We start from the raw sequence: 14,393 nt of genomic DNA on the forward strand, positions 1-14,393 counted from the left end.
TGCCAGGTCTTGGTGCTATAGACCCAAGCAAAATATCTGCCTCCAGCAAGGGTTCCAGTAGATGAACGCTCCTCAAATATTTCTACCACCAGCTTTTATGACCCCAGAGAAAGCCACAGACACCCCCTGCCTCCCCAGGAGACCATCCAATACCAGCAGGTATGTCTGGCCCAGGCTCCTATGAAGTCACTGCTTTTGCCCTGGGTGCTGGTACCCTGGGTCCTGGAGACCTTCTGTGCGCCGTCCTGGCATCTGCTACACCTGCTCCTTCCTGTTCAGCTCAGTCATGTTGTACCTCCCAAACCTTTTTTTTTTTTTTTAAGTTTATTTACTTTCAACTTTCTCTTGTCATCTAGCAAAAGGTATTATTATCCCTTACATTGCTCCTTCTACAAAGATTTACTTTTCTACATTTTATCAAATTGTCATGCACTTAAATTCTTTTTTGGAGGATAGGATGTGAGAGAACATGTAAAAATATATTCAAATAATTTTCACTGGGAACTGAAATGATTGATTCTGTCATCTTGCCACCTGGGAAATACAATCACGGATCACTGCAGAAAGCTTATCTAGTTTATTGCTGCTTTATATGCATGCCGCCAAAGCTGTGAAAGGCAGCATAGTGAAGTGGTTATGAACTCTGGCATTGGACTCAGACTGCCTAAATTCAAATTCCAACATCCCTTCTTTCTACACGTGGGACTTGGAAATTTGTATCTTGCTAAATTTCAATGTCTACATGCTTAAAATGAGAAAAATAATAGTACCTACCTCAGAGTTGTGAGGATAAAATGAGGTAATCTACGTAGGAGGATACTACCCTTACCCTAAGTACAATCTACAGATTTAATGCAATCCCTATCAAAATCCCAATGATTTTTTTTTGCAGAAATAGAAAAGCCCATCCTAAAATTCATATGCAATCTCAAGGGACACCAAATAGCCAAAACAATTTTTAAAAAGAACAACAAAATTGGAGGTCTCACACTTCCTGATTTCAAAACTTATTACAAAAGCTACAGTAATCAAAACAGTGTGGTACTGGCATAAAGACAAACATAAAGACTAATGGCATAAAACAAACAGAAAGCTCAGAAATAATCACTAATGTATATAGTCAAACAGTTTTCTACAAGGGTACCCCCAAGATCATTCAATGGGAGAAAGACACTCTTTTCAAGAAGCGGCGTTGGGAAAACTAGAAATCTACACGCAAAAAAATGGACCCTTACCTTTCAACATACAGAAAAATTAACCCAAAATGGATCAAAGACCTAAACGTCAAGAGTTAAAGACATAAAACACTTTTGAAGCTTTTCCCCAATGTTTTCTTCTAACAATGGATTTGGCAATGATTTCTTGAATATGACAGCAAAAGTAGAAGTAGATAAGTTGGAATTATCAAAATTAAAAACTTTTGTGCATAAGAGGATACAATCAACAATAAAATGGCAACCTACAGAATGAGAAAAATATTTGCAAATTATATATATGATAAGGGGTTAATATCCAGAATATAGAAAGAACTTCTACAGCTTAACAAAAAAAGAATCCAATTTTAAAATGGGCAAATGACTTAAACATTTCTCCAAAGATTAAAAAAATGGCCAATAAAATTGCATATTAGAAGATGCTTGGGCTTCCCAAGCGCAGAGGTTGAGGGTCTGCCTGCCGATGCAGGGGACACAGGTTCGTGCCCCGGTCCGGGAAGATCCCACGTGCCGCAGAGCGGCTGGGCCCGTGAGCCATGGCTGCTGAGCCTGCGCGTCTGGAGCCTGTGCTCCGCAACAGGAGAGGCCACGACAGTGAGAGGCCTGTGTACCGCAAAAAAAAAAAAAAAAAAAAAAAAGATGCTTAACACCATTAATCATTAGTGAAATGTAAATGAAAACCACAACGCTAAACAATGTCACATCCATTAAGATGGATACAATAAAAGAGAAAAAATAAAAGCTGCAGAATTTTTCAAAGATGAATGCCTTGACTGGGTAATTTCATAGCACAGATATGATCTTCATTTGGTATTGTTAGTTTCTTTACTATTTCTGTGGAAATTTTCCTTTGACTTTAATATACAGTAATATGCCATGGTTTTAGTATCTTTCTTATCACCTCTTATCTTATGATCAAGAAGAAAAACTGCTAATACACTGCATATCATTAAAATACCCTAAGTTTTTTGAGAAGATTATTGTATCTTATTGTGAAATGTAAAAACAAGACAACAGAATGGTACTCAGGGATGTATCTCCACTGAAGAAGACTTAACTTTTGTATCTGTTAAGGAAAGTCCTTAAATTCTAGAGATATTAAAATTGGATGACTTTAAAAAGATTACATATTAACTAATTTTTTTCTTTTTTAGTTTACACTATTTAGAATATTTGCTTAAAGATCTAATACTCTCAGGGCTTCCCTAGTGGCACAGTGTTTAAGAATCCATCTGTCGGGCTTCCCTGGTGGCGCAGTGGTTGGGAGTCCACCTGCCGATGCACGGGATACAGGTTCATGCTCTGGTCTGGGAGGATCCCGCATGCCGCGGAGCGGCTGGGCCCGTGAGCTGTGGCTGCTGGGCCTGCGCGTCCGGGGCCTGTGCTCCGCAGCGGGAGAGGCTGCAGCAGTGAGAGGCCCACGTACAGCAAATAAAAAAATAAAAAAATAAAAAGAATCCACCTGTCAAAGCAGGGGACACAGGTTCGAGCCCTGGTCCAGGAAGATCCCACATGTCCTGGAGCAACTAAGCCTGTATGCCACAACTACTGAGCCTGTGCTCTAGAGCCCATGAGCCACAACTACTGAGCCTGCGTGCTACAGCTACTGAAGCCCGCACACCTAGAGCCCATGCTCCAAAACAAGAGAAGCCACTGAAATGAGAAGCCTGCGCACTGCAAAGAGTAGCCCGCACTCGCTGCAACTAGAGAAAGCCCGTGTGCAGCAATGAAAACCCAACACAGCCAAAAAAAAAATAAAATAAATAATAATAAATTAAAAACAAAAAGATATAATACTCTCAGTGTCCTCATACTGACATATCTTCCCTCTCTTACTGAAGTCACTTCTGAGGTAGTGCTGGTTTGGCCCATGTCCACATGAGTACACTTCAGAGCAGTGTTTCTCTACTTTTTTTGCATTATTCCCCATCCTTGGAAGGAGGTTTTTAGACATTTTCTCTTAATCTCTTTCACCATGAAATTTTCATATCATTGCATACCTGTTTATGTACTGTATGTATTTCTGTGCTTTATACATAAAAAGAACAAGGTTTTTCATCAGTACTCACCCCGAGAGTTGATATCACCTCTGCTGAAAAAGCATGCTCTAAAGAGAAGTAATACATGAAACTCCAACTCTTATATTAGGCCCAGGCCCAAGATATCCTTTTTATGGATCCTTTATATTTGAGATCATTTGGGGCCACACCAAACTAGATTCCCTGAAAACACCATGATTAGGGCTCATATCCTCAAAGCTGCAGAACTGAAAGTTTAAATCTCTTGGTTTTCTCTGAATGTTTACTTAACAGGAAATTCTAAGGTGAAATACCTTCAGGATTAACCCTCCCATAAGATTACCCAGGATTCCTTTGTCTATATCCACAACTGCACTATCTACTCTTCTTTATTCTGAATATGTGAATGGGATTTAGGATTTTATCAAGAGGTGATGGCTTCATTACTACAACCATTAACGTGAATTATCTGATGCAACTTGAAAGTCGTAGGGAGCTTGCATTTGTCAGCATTGGTAAGTGAGTGCATATATAGGAAGGTCTGAAGTGGTATACAATGTGGATATGGTCATTTTTTGGTTTTTTTTTTAAGTTTAGAAAAGAAAAATGACTCTACTAAGAATCTGACCCTTAAGTGGCCACGTTGGAGCAACTATAAGAAAATGACCTAGAGAATTACTAGACCCATAGTAGTTGGCATTTGACTGAGCTATCCATACTCTAACCTTCTACATTTATCATAGTAATCCTAAAATAAGAGAAATTCAAGATGTTAGAAAAAAATTCCCATTAAGTGTGAGTTTAATCTGAGATCTGACAGAAATTTAGAAATTCCCTTTTCCCATCACCACACTCATTGTTCCTTAGGTCTCAGATTTCCAAATCATTTTTAGGAAAAAGATTGTCCTCTATGGTAGTCTCAATTTTTGGAAATTTCTTCCTCTGTAATAGTAGCTTTGGAAGTAAACTGGGCCACCTTAAAGAATTATAATGGTATACTCAAGAGTTTTAGAATTCAACTTCAACATTTCTCAAAGTCCTTCAATAAAAAGGTAAGACTTTGTTTCAATTTTTTTTTCTTTGTCACCAATACCTTTATTATCAAGAATTCCTATTCAGTAAGCTGCATGATAATGTTACAAAACTAGTAACAGGAAGGAAAAGAAGTGGTACCATGGGATTCATGCTATCCTCAAATTACTGATAGAAACAAGGATTTAAAACACTTTTTAAAAGAAAGAAAGAAGAAAAGAAAAACAATATTCTGGCAGAATTTGTGGGAAACAGTGACTTGTTTTTAAAATGCTTTGTAAACAGTAGACAATAAGTGCTATCATTTGACACAAACTACTTCAAATTTGTCATTTAGATCTGCGCTACCTGCAGCTTGCACTCAAAGGCTTAGGCTACCTTGGTTATGCAGATTAAAAGTATTTTAATCAGTACTGCTGGAGAATTCAGTTATTTGCTCTTAAGAATCAAGGTGAAGTCTTTGATTCTACAAACAACTTCCTTTTCATTCCTCTCCAACCAAAATTAATCCAACATCCTAAATGTTACTAAGGACATAAAATAAATTTTGTTCTTATATACTTAAAATTTGGGATAGTTAAAAAGGTTCATTACAGCAACCTTCAACAAAACTATTATTGCAGAAGAAGAATGTATCATATGTGTATTTCAAGTTGTTGAAGTTGAAAGAAATTTCAAGTAGATATTTTCATAATTGAGTGTAGGTTTATCTTTCTCATTTTATTTCCATTTTCTTTAGTATCTATGACTTTCTTAATCTCTAACGTTTTTAGTTTCAGTAAATTGCAACTCACAAGCTTATACTCCATGCTACTAGAAAATTCATGCTCTGAGATTCACATATATTCTAAGCATTTGAAACACCCTAAACTTTTTCATTAAAAATACTTAATTATCTTTTTTGCGTGTGAAAAGCACCTAAACATTTTCAGCTATGATCTTGAAAGGATAATTGATGAAAAACCTTTCTATTGCATACTTTCATTTGTGTTTTTAGTGTACTTGTTCTGCTTATCATCTGCAACTGGTAAGTTGCCTTTCCAGCTGCCTGCTGTCTCTATAAAATCCTGCTATATGCCTTTTCCTTACCACCTTGTTCTGTTTATTAATGCTATCTACCTGTTGTCAGACTTAAAAGCTATGCTACTGTCTGTTCACACTGCTCAAAGTTGACTTGCTTGACCCCAATAAATAGCATCTATAGGAGTGCTTCCTAGTACAGGTATTAAAAACATAACACATATTCACAAAGACTAAGAATATGGATAACTGGAACAGAGACTCCTAGAAGCTCTTTTAATGATCTCATGTTATAAATCTGTTCCAGTTCAAAATAAGATGTTAAGCAATTTGCTATGCAAAGAAAGGCCTTATAATAGAAAATGATAATTAAAAACTTTTAAAGATAATAACAATTGGTGTTTCAGTTGGAGATAAGGATTTTCCTTATAAATTTTGTAAGACTGGAAAAGAACAATATTTAGGGCCTGCACTAAGCAATGCCATCTAGCATAAGCACAGTAGAAGTTAATTTCTTAACCTATGAAGAACATATTGTAATAAAGTAAAACAAAATTGGTAATTTTAATATTTAGGTATATAATGTGATGTGCATATCGTGTGCACTTGACTAATGTGAAAGTTTAAAAATTCTCTCACTGTCATTCTGAAATCTCTAATGTTACTGTCAGTATCGTAAAACAGTTAGCAGCTAGTATCTTGAAATTAAGTACAACCAACCCAAATCAGGGTGTCAATATAAAGTATTTTCTGATATTTATACTTTTTTTTTCCTTAAATAAAATGAAGATTATCTCATATAACCTAGTCTTCTGTTTGGATAATTCTGCTGACTTACTGTTATTATTTATTCTAATATAGGAGATTAAAGATCTTTAGTAAGTTGTACTGGAAAATTAGAGAAACTTTCATTAGAAATAATTTACATACCAGACCTAGGGTGGATATAGCAGTGTTCATAAGCAGCACAAAGTAGTTGATAGCACTCTTAGGAAGCATTTCTTTTAAAATGAAAGGTAAGTTTACTTTATAAAAGTCTTTCTCTGCACATCCCTAAATCAATGTGTGTACCTGCAGTTCCTTGGTTAGGTGACAATACAAAAGAAAATAACTTCTGAATATTTATTACATGAGTATTTCAGTTTTGTGGGAACATGCTAAAGGCACAATGAAGAAAATAATACAGTCTCAATCTGACGACATCATGCCACCCCAAAGAGAATGGCTCCCCAGGTATAGAACTAAAGGTATTTTCTAAAGTCTACTCTATAACAAAACTCTTTAAATAAAATTTAAATATCAGGAGTTACGGTTTTGATAAAAATTTCACTTGACTTTAAAGCAGAAGTCTTGGGTTGTAAGAAAGCACTCTTCCATAGCAAATTATAGTGCTACTGGCAGCATACATAAATAACATGAAAAAGTGACTATTTCCCAAAGCAGGTAGTCATGGATATAGGGAATTATTTATATAAAGACTGTGTAACTTAGAATACTGGAATATTTACGGAATTGCAGATTTTTAAGAAAATCTTTACGCTCATTTCTGAAGAGTATTACTTTGAAGAAACATTTTGGCATTAACTGGTACAATACTGACTTACCTGTGTCTTGTGCAGAATCAACTAAACAGCTGCATGGTTAATTTCCTTTTATGTATGGTCAGAATCAAAATTTAAAACATCACAAACCCTCAATAAATAATAATTTTCTTGAAAACTCAGAATTTTACAATAAGGCTGTCATCCCATTCTAAAAACTTAAGATGTTTATGTGGGATTTTTCTCCTAAAACTAAAAATGGAAACATTAAAAGAAAAACTTTTAAAAAAGAAACCTAGTTAACATCCTTGTTTTTATAAACAAAATGTTATCAACCTTTAAGAATCTACTTTTAGGTACTTAAGTTTTAGTACAAAAATCTGCAATAAAACATTATATGATATGCTACTTTTGACATGAAAAGTAGCAGAACAGAAGATCTCTTAAATGCATTACATACAGAGATCCTGGAGGAGTCTTTACAAATTAAACAAAAATTATATTCAACTTTCATCAAAATATAATGTTTACTAGAAATCTTTTAAAATCTAATATATTATTTTAGATGATTTGTGCATTTGGTGTAACTACTATTTGGTAAAATGCTTTAAAGATAGCACAAAAAGCATTTCTTCCCTTTCCTTCCAACAAAAAACTCAAACTTTATATGTGAGGCATTTTTTTCTTATATAATATTCATTTTAAAACCAGCTCCAAAAAATAGAAAGATAATCAAAAGTCTTAAGTTGAAGTTAAAAGAAAAAAAGCATACAGCATTGAAAATAAACTATTTTCTTTTTAACCAAAATGCCAAGTATTTTAAACCTTGTATAAATAACACACAGACAAAAAACCCCACCAAATTTTAGGTATGGTGTCTAAAATGGAGTAGCACTAAAACAAACGACAACAGTAACAAACGACCCTGTATACTCAGTTGAAAAATGCTGATTTTTCTTCAAGACATTATGAATTTTCTACTGGCATTCTTGAATAAAATTAACAAGCATACTTTTTTTTTTTTTACCAATTTACTCTTATTTCTCCCTTGTAAGAATCTAACAAAAGAAAATCTCTTTTATAACGGCAATAGATTTCTGAAATCCCTAAAATATACATTCTTTAGAAAAAAATTCCTAACCCACTGTGCATCTTAATAGGCTTATATATATATGAAAAACAATCTATTTTATGGCTTACACTTAAATTTAATCCATGACTATAGGTCCCAGGGATTGAAGAGTCTTATTGGCAGCCAGTAGCTCAAGGGATGACAATATTCCTGGCATTCGTCATCTCAAAATTTTAAAAGAAAACTGTTCACTGTAGTCTTAGAAAAGCCTGGAGATAGTTCTATTTAAAAAACATACTCACCACAAACAGATACAAGGGAGAGAAATAAGAAAATAGATTGTGTTATATCTTTGTAAACTTGTTCCATTTCAAAATGTATTCTTTAGAGTCAGGGAAATTCCCTATACAAATAAAACTAAACATTTGTTCCTTTGCTTTGAAAAATATTTACAGTACATAGAACAACAAGCTAAAAGTATACTCCTGCTTATATTGCTGGCCAGTGATATAGATGAACAAGGACACAAAGGTGCTTATTCAATTATCTGAGCATCTTAATTTGTACAGTGAAGTTATTACAGATCAACTATGGAAAAATTAGAAAACATTATTTATGAATACCAGCTCTTGTGTAAAACATCACACAAGATGCCAAGGTATTATACATTCACTGTGGTAAAAACTGTACATACGTATTCTGTGCATATTAAACATTTACAATTTTTTCATCTCTCATAATTCTGAGTTGAAAAAAGTCTAAGTTTCTTCTTTTGCCAAAGGTGATATTAACTGACTGATTAGGTTCACGAAACTTTTTACAAAACTCTTTGCTAAGGACTTTTCATCAGTGTCTTTGGCTGGTGTCCTCATGAAGAAAAACTCACTAAACTTTTGAAAGCTCTGAGCAGATATTTCCACACTTTTGCTGGCTAAAGTCATGATATACATAATAATGATATATGTAGTAACAGTCCACAGTAATGTGAAATACAACACTTTGTTCTGTAAGTCTATTTTGGTCTCAGAGTGAAGTTCATTTCTTTCATCCAGCCATGCTGTCTCTTATTTGATCAACTCGAAGAGCTAGGTCTCTGAAAGAGGGGCGTTGGTTTACATTATTGTTCCAGCATTCTGTCATGATTACATAAATCTGTAAAAGGGAAAATAAACCAAACTTACAATGAACACAAAGTGCCATCTTTTAATTGGTGAAGACATAAATTCAGAACTCCCACTTAATTTGCCTGTACAGGCATGTGTCATGGATATACCTATATCCACAGTCATGATTATGCTATTTTTCTACAACCTCAGCAAATTAAATTACATAAACTGACCTGAAATCCTTGGGTAAAGAGAGAAAGAAAATGCATGATTACTGTGGATAAAAAAAATTTTTTGTTACCTCATCTGGGCATCCATCTGGTCTTGGTAATCTTCCATTATTCTTCAGGAGTTCTATCAAATGAAACACAATCATCTGTCCTTGTTTGTCATTGCCAATCATACGCATAAATTCCTGAAACACAAACCCACTTTTCAATGACACATTTTTGGTACATTTAATTTGAATCAGAATTCTTTCTCAACTTCTTCCAGTAAATGGGAAAAATCCTGTATGTTTCCTTACCTTGAAACATTTTAAAAACAGACTATTTTAACTTCAAAAACTTTGTTTTCAGTCACAGTTCAGAAAAGATTGTTAAATGTGGAACGTCTATAATGCCATTTCCATAACTGTAACATACTCAGCACAAATTCCCTGAAAAGGTTCAAAACCAGTGAACTAAAAACACTTACTTTGTTTTAACACATCATATTACATTTCAGGTGAAATAAAAAGTTGAATGTAAAAGAAGACATAATAAAAAGAAAATACAGAATGAATATTTAAGCATAAATGGAACGGAGAGAAGAAGTTCTATGTTTAAAATTCATAAAATTGAAGTCTGAACCATAAGCTAGAGAAGTATTTACAATGAACACATCGTTTATTTAAACACCGAGAGCTCTTATATACTTGTAAGAAAAATTACCAATATAAAAATGGGCAAAGTACATGAAGATACAATGCACACACGCACAGACTCACCCCAAACACCCAATAAATATGTATTCAATCACACTAATAGCAGAAATGCAAATTAAAATCCAATAGGTACACCTTCTCTCCCATCAATCTGGCAAAACTGTGTAGAAATATAATAGTCAACACTGGCAAATGATAAAACGTATACCCCTATGCACAGCTACTGAGAGTCTAATCTGGTACAGCTTTCCTGGAAAGCATTTTGAAATAATGAAAATCCTATAAAAGAGTTCATAACGTTTCACCTATAATTATACTTTTACTCTCTAAGATGACAACCAGAGATGAACATAAATATATATAAGGATGTGCACTATGTTCAATGAAGTGTTACTTAAAAGACTGAAAAATGGAAAATAATTGTCCAGAAATTATATCCTTATGATGAAATGTTACCAAGGAATTAGAAGTCATATTTGCAGTAAATATCTACTAATATAGGAAAATATCCATGCTATAATATGTAATGAAAAAGCAGGATAGCAAACTGTACAGTATGACCTGTTATAAAAGAAATCTTTTTAATAAAATTTCGCTTTTACATATAAAATTAAAAGAAGCCTGTAAGAAAACATTAAAGTGGTTATTAAAGTGGTATTAAAGTGGTTATTTCTGAGTAGTTGAATTAGAGATTTTTATTTTCTTTTTTTATACTTTCCTATATTAAAATTATACAATGAGCAGAAAAAATATTACTTTAAAAGGTTTAACTTTTGCAATAATTCCTGGAATGAATGAGTTTATCGGATTTACTGAAGATAATATTAAGAGAATATACTAAATAGTACTCCAATCCCCACTTTTTAAAACATCAAGTTAATTTAATGAGTAAGTTTGGGATTATTTTGTTGGATGCTGTCTTACAAATAAGCAATAGGAGCTCTAAAATAACCCTAAGCTTACTATATTATTCTTTGGAAAAAGCTTTTCTCATGTTAAAAAAAAACCTTGAGAGTAAATAAAAAGCAAACTGACCGCTGGTGGGCTTTTACTCTTCTCAATATATGTGAAAAGTTCATACAGAACCACTCCAAAGCTCCAAACATCTGAGGCCACAGAAAACTTGCTCTCTGTCAGTGATTCTGGCGCATACCTGTAGTATATTTAAAAGACAGTTACTTGATGTGTCAATTCTTGATTTTATCTGCAAATCATTGGATTAAAAAAAAAAAAAAAGCTGTAGAGAAAAGGGTTAACACAGCAGGCCTGAGGCTGCCATCTTCAAAAAGGTCTGTTTGCAGTGTTGACACTTGACCGGTACCTGGGATCTTAGATTTCAGGAGGGTTTCCACAATTCCCTAAATGATAATAAAAGTGGCTCACTGTACCTAAACCATTTCTGCAAACAAATGAGTCTAGAATCTTGTTAATGTGCCAGGCAGAGAATGTCTACATGGCCAGTCCCAATAAAAACTGTGGGCACTGAGTCTCTAATGAGCTTCCTTAGTAGATGACATTTCACACATGTTGTCACAGTTTATTGCCGGGGGAATTAAGTGTGTCCCATATGACTTTACTCGGAGAGGACACTTAGAAACTTGTGCTTGGTTTCTTCCAGGTGTTCCCCCAGACGCCTTTTCTCTTTGCTGATTTTGCTTTGCATCCTTTTCCTATAATGAGTCATAGCCATGCTTATGGCTGTACGCTGAGTCCTATGAGTCCTCCTAGTGAATCATCAAACCTGAGGGTGGGCTTGGGAACCTCCAAAACACAAAGATAACTAAAATCCAAAAAAAATAATGTTTGTCTCAGTAACATCAGGGTTAACTGCAAAGTACCTTCCAAGAACTGAAAAATAGCTGATCTTTGCAAGTTAAGCTTAAAATGAATCCAGATAAGAATCCTAGAGAAGAAGTGCCTTTTAAGCTGGAGAAGACTTGAAGCTACTAACATATAAAAGAAATAACCTGTTAATCTGAAAGGGGGTGATTGTGAGAGGGAGCACAGAAAATAGAAAGTCATAGGGGAAAATGGTGTCATCCTCTACTCAAGTATCAACACTACCCAACTGAGAATTTTGGCCAATGGATTATGAATATCATGGTACCATTGCTAAATTTATCCTATTATAGAGAATTGCAATGGAGATCTGTTTTAGACTGAGGTTTAAAATATGAATTACATAAAATGAACCTCTTCTTCAAAATCCAACTTCCAGAAATCCTCCTCTGACTACTTAAGGTCATAATGACCTCATGCTACTGAAATTCTAAAGTACTTATAGTCTATACTTATACAATTAACCATGTAATGTTATATTCTTTTTATATTTAGTTTTTTTAAAAAGTTACATGTTTATGTTATTTTAAAATATATGCTAGTGTTATCCCACAAATGGAATATAACCTCCTTGAAGGCAGTACTACTCCCTCAACCCTTGAAAAATATTCTCTTGCTGTGGCTTTCATGAAAGCACTCTTTGTAATTTCCCCCTTCATCTCCAAGGCTGTTTTTCTCTTTCCCATTACTTATGTAAGGATAAATACAAAGTTAAAAAAGAAAAAGTCCACGTGGAAAAGGAGAGAAAAGACTCTCTTCTTAGAGCATTTACTTTAGAAAATTTAAAATTGTGAATTCTCTGTCTCTTTGAAATTTATGTAAAAATCTTTTTAAAAGCTTTTGCTTAAAAGCCTCTTGCCAGGTTTACATACAGGAATGTCTTTCTCAAGAACCTGGGAACTACCTCTTTGGAATGTAATCATTAAGGATTATCATGCCCTTACCGCCCAGTTTCAATGGCAGGGCAGGAGCCTAACTTGGGCAGGTGTATCCTTCAAGTTGCAAAACTATCTCCTATCATAAAGATATGAGAAGTTTATTTTTCTTTTGGATAAAGCCAATTAGCTAACACAGATGGGCACTCCTATTACTAAGTGAATTTAGGATGAACAATGTGTGACAGATGGTGCTGTCAAGTCCTCTTACTTGAGGACTAGTTATTGTTTATCCTGAGAACATGTATGTAACGGGTTGAATCTGTTTGGCCACTTTATAAAAGGGTGAGATTTCTTTCTGTTTTTGTAATCTCCTAGCAGATTGCTTATGATGCACATTACTTTCTGGATTACTGCTTATTCAGTAATGAAACTGTTTTCTTTCTATTCTGCTTTTGTGGAGAGGTTCATTTCCTGTGTTAACCTTTCCCCGAAGGTTCCATCACCAGATCTCTTCCTCTCTAAAAAAATTTCCCTTAGGTAGTATCATTCACTTACATACTACAGTCTCCCAAATTTATAACCACCCTATCTTTGACCTTTCTTTTGTGTTTCAGACTTATTGAACATTTCCATATTAAAGTTCTGCACAGGCAAAAAGAACTCCATCCCCACCTCTCTGACACTTGCTGATTATTTTATTTTCTCTATGCAATGAATGGTATCACAATCTATCTAACTCCCCAAAATGGAAATCTTAAGAATTATTTTTGACTCATCTTTCACTCCCAAGTCTACTGAGCTGCTAAAGTATGTCTTAAAAATGTCTCAAATCAGTCTCCTAACCAATACTGCTATTACAGTCTTAGGTTAGATCCTTATCTCATGACTAGTACAGAGATCTTCAAACCAGGTGAAGAGTAATAAGCCCAAGGATATACAAAGATTTTCCAAGGGGCTCTACAGCAAGAACCGTATAAGGATTCTCCATGAGTCCAAAACCCTGCCTGAACAATTAAAAAAAATACGTTAGCAGAAGCATTTTCCCTGCAGTTCTTCTTAATACCACCCCACAGGACATGCTGTTAGCTAAACAAAGAATACTTTTGAACAATAAAAGCAATATAGATGACAGTGATTCTTTTAAGTGAAACTGTATTTTTTTAAAGATATGATGGCTAAATCCTATGGATAAAAATTATGTGATTTCTTTCAGACTACAGATTTAGTGTTTGTTACTCACCACGTTAGGTAAAATCTATCAACTCATTCTGAAATATTTATATAAAAATTAGTTAACCTCATTTCATTATATAAAACATATTTTTTTTACTTGCTAATGTAAAAATAAAACTGTATGTCAACTCTCCATCTGATTAGTTTTTAGCAGTATACAGCTTTCTTTTTTCATTAAATACATAAGAAAATTTTGACCAAGATGAAAATGTTCTTTCTGATTTTTATACAAGCTTATTAGTGATTCCCCAAAGTCAAACATCAGAGTTCAATCTCCCCAAAACATTTAGTGAAGGAATAACAGGCCTTTTACCATATTCCTTACTTCATAAACTACAATCTTAACTATATTTTATTCTGTATTATTTATTAGAAATTAAGTAATGAGAAGTGGTTTACCTTATTTTCATAACTTAATTATGAAATTATTTATATTAGATATATAGCATCTTAAGCTTATCCTGACTGCCCTTGTGGTTAATCTTTACAGATATGCAGGGAGAAATACTGGGCCC

The 14,393-nt window shown here is 34.1% G+C and overlaps 1 protein-coding gene across 3 annotated transcripts in view; it reads right to left on the reverse strand.

Moving 5' to 3' along the window:
- Positions 1-7,811: 7,811 nt before the first annotated feature.
- Positions 7,812-14,393, reverse strand: part of JAK2 (Janus kinase 2) — a 158,832-nt gene continuing 152,250 nt past the window's right edge. For 2 of the 3 annotated variants that reach the window (XM_029201382.1, XM_029201383.1), the window contains exons 23-25: positions 10,964-11,081; positions 9,305-9,418; positions 7,812-9,049 (exon numbers count right to left, since the gene is read on the reverse strand). In XM_029201382.1, coding sequence (XP_029057215.1) covers positions 8,942-9,049; positions 9,305-9,418; positions 10,964-11,081 — 340 coding nt within the window. In that variant the 3' untranslated portion in view covers positions 7,812-8,941. The remainder of the gene's footprint in view (positions 9,050-9,304; positions 9,419-10,963; positions 11,082-14,393) is intronic. The other variant, XM_029201384.1, reaches the window with a different exon arrangement.

The sequence above is a fragment of the Monodon monoceros genome, unplaced genomic scaffold, assembly GCF_005190385.1.
Source record: "Monodon monoceros isolate NGI ecotype Baffin Bay Population unplaced genomic scaffold, NGI_Narwhal_1 Super_Scaffold_5, whole genome shotgun sequence".
In the NCBI taxonomy this organism is placed as follows: domain Eukaryota; kingdom Metazoa; phylum Chordata; class Mammalia; order Artiodactyla; family Monodontidae; genus Monodon; species Monodon monoceros.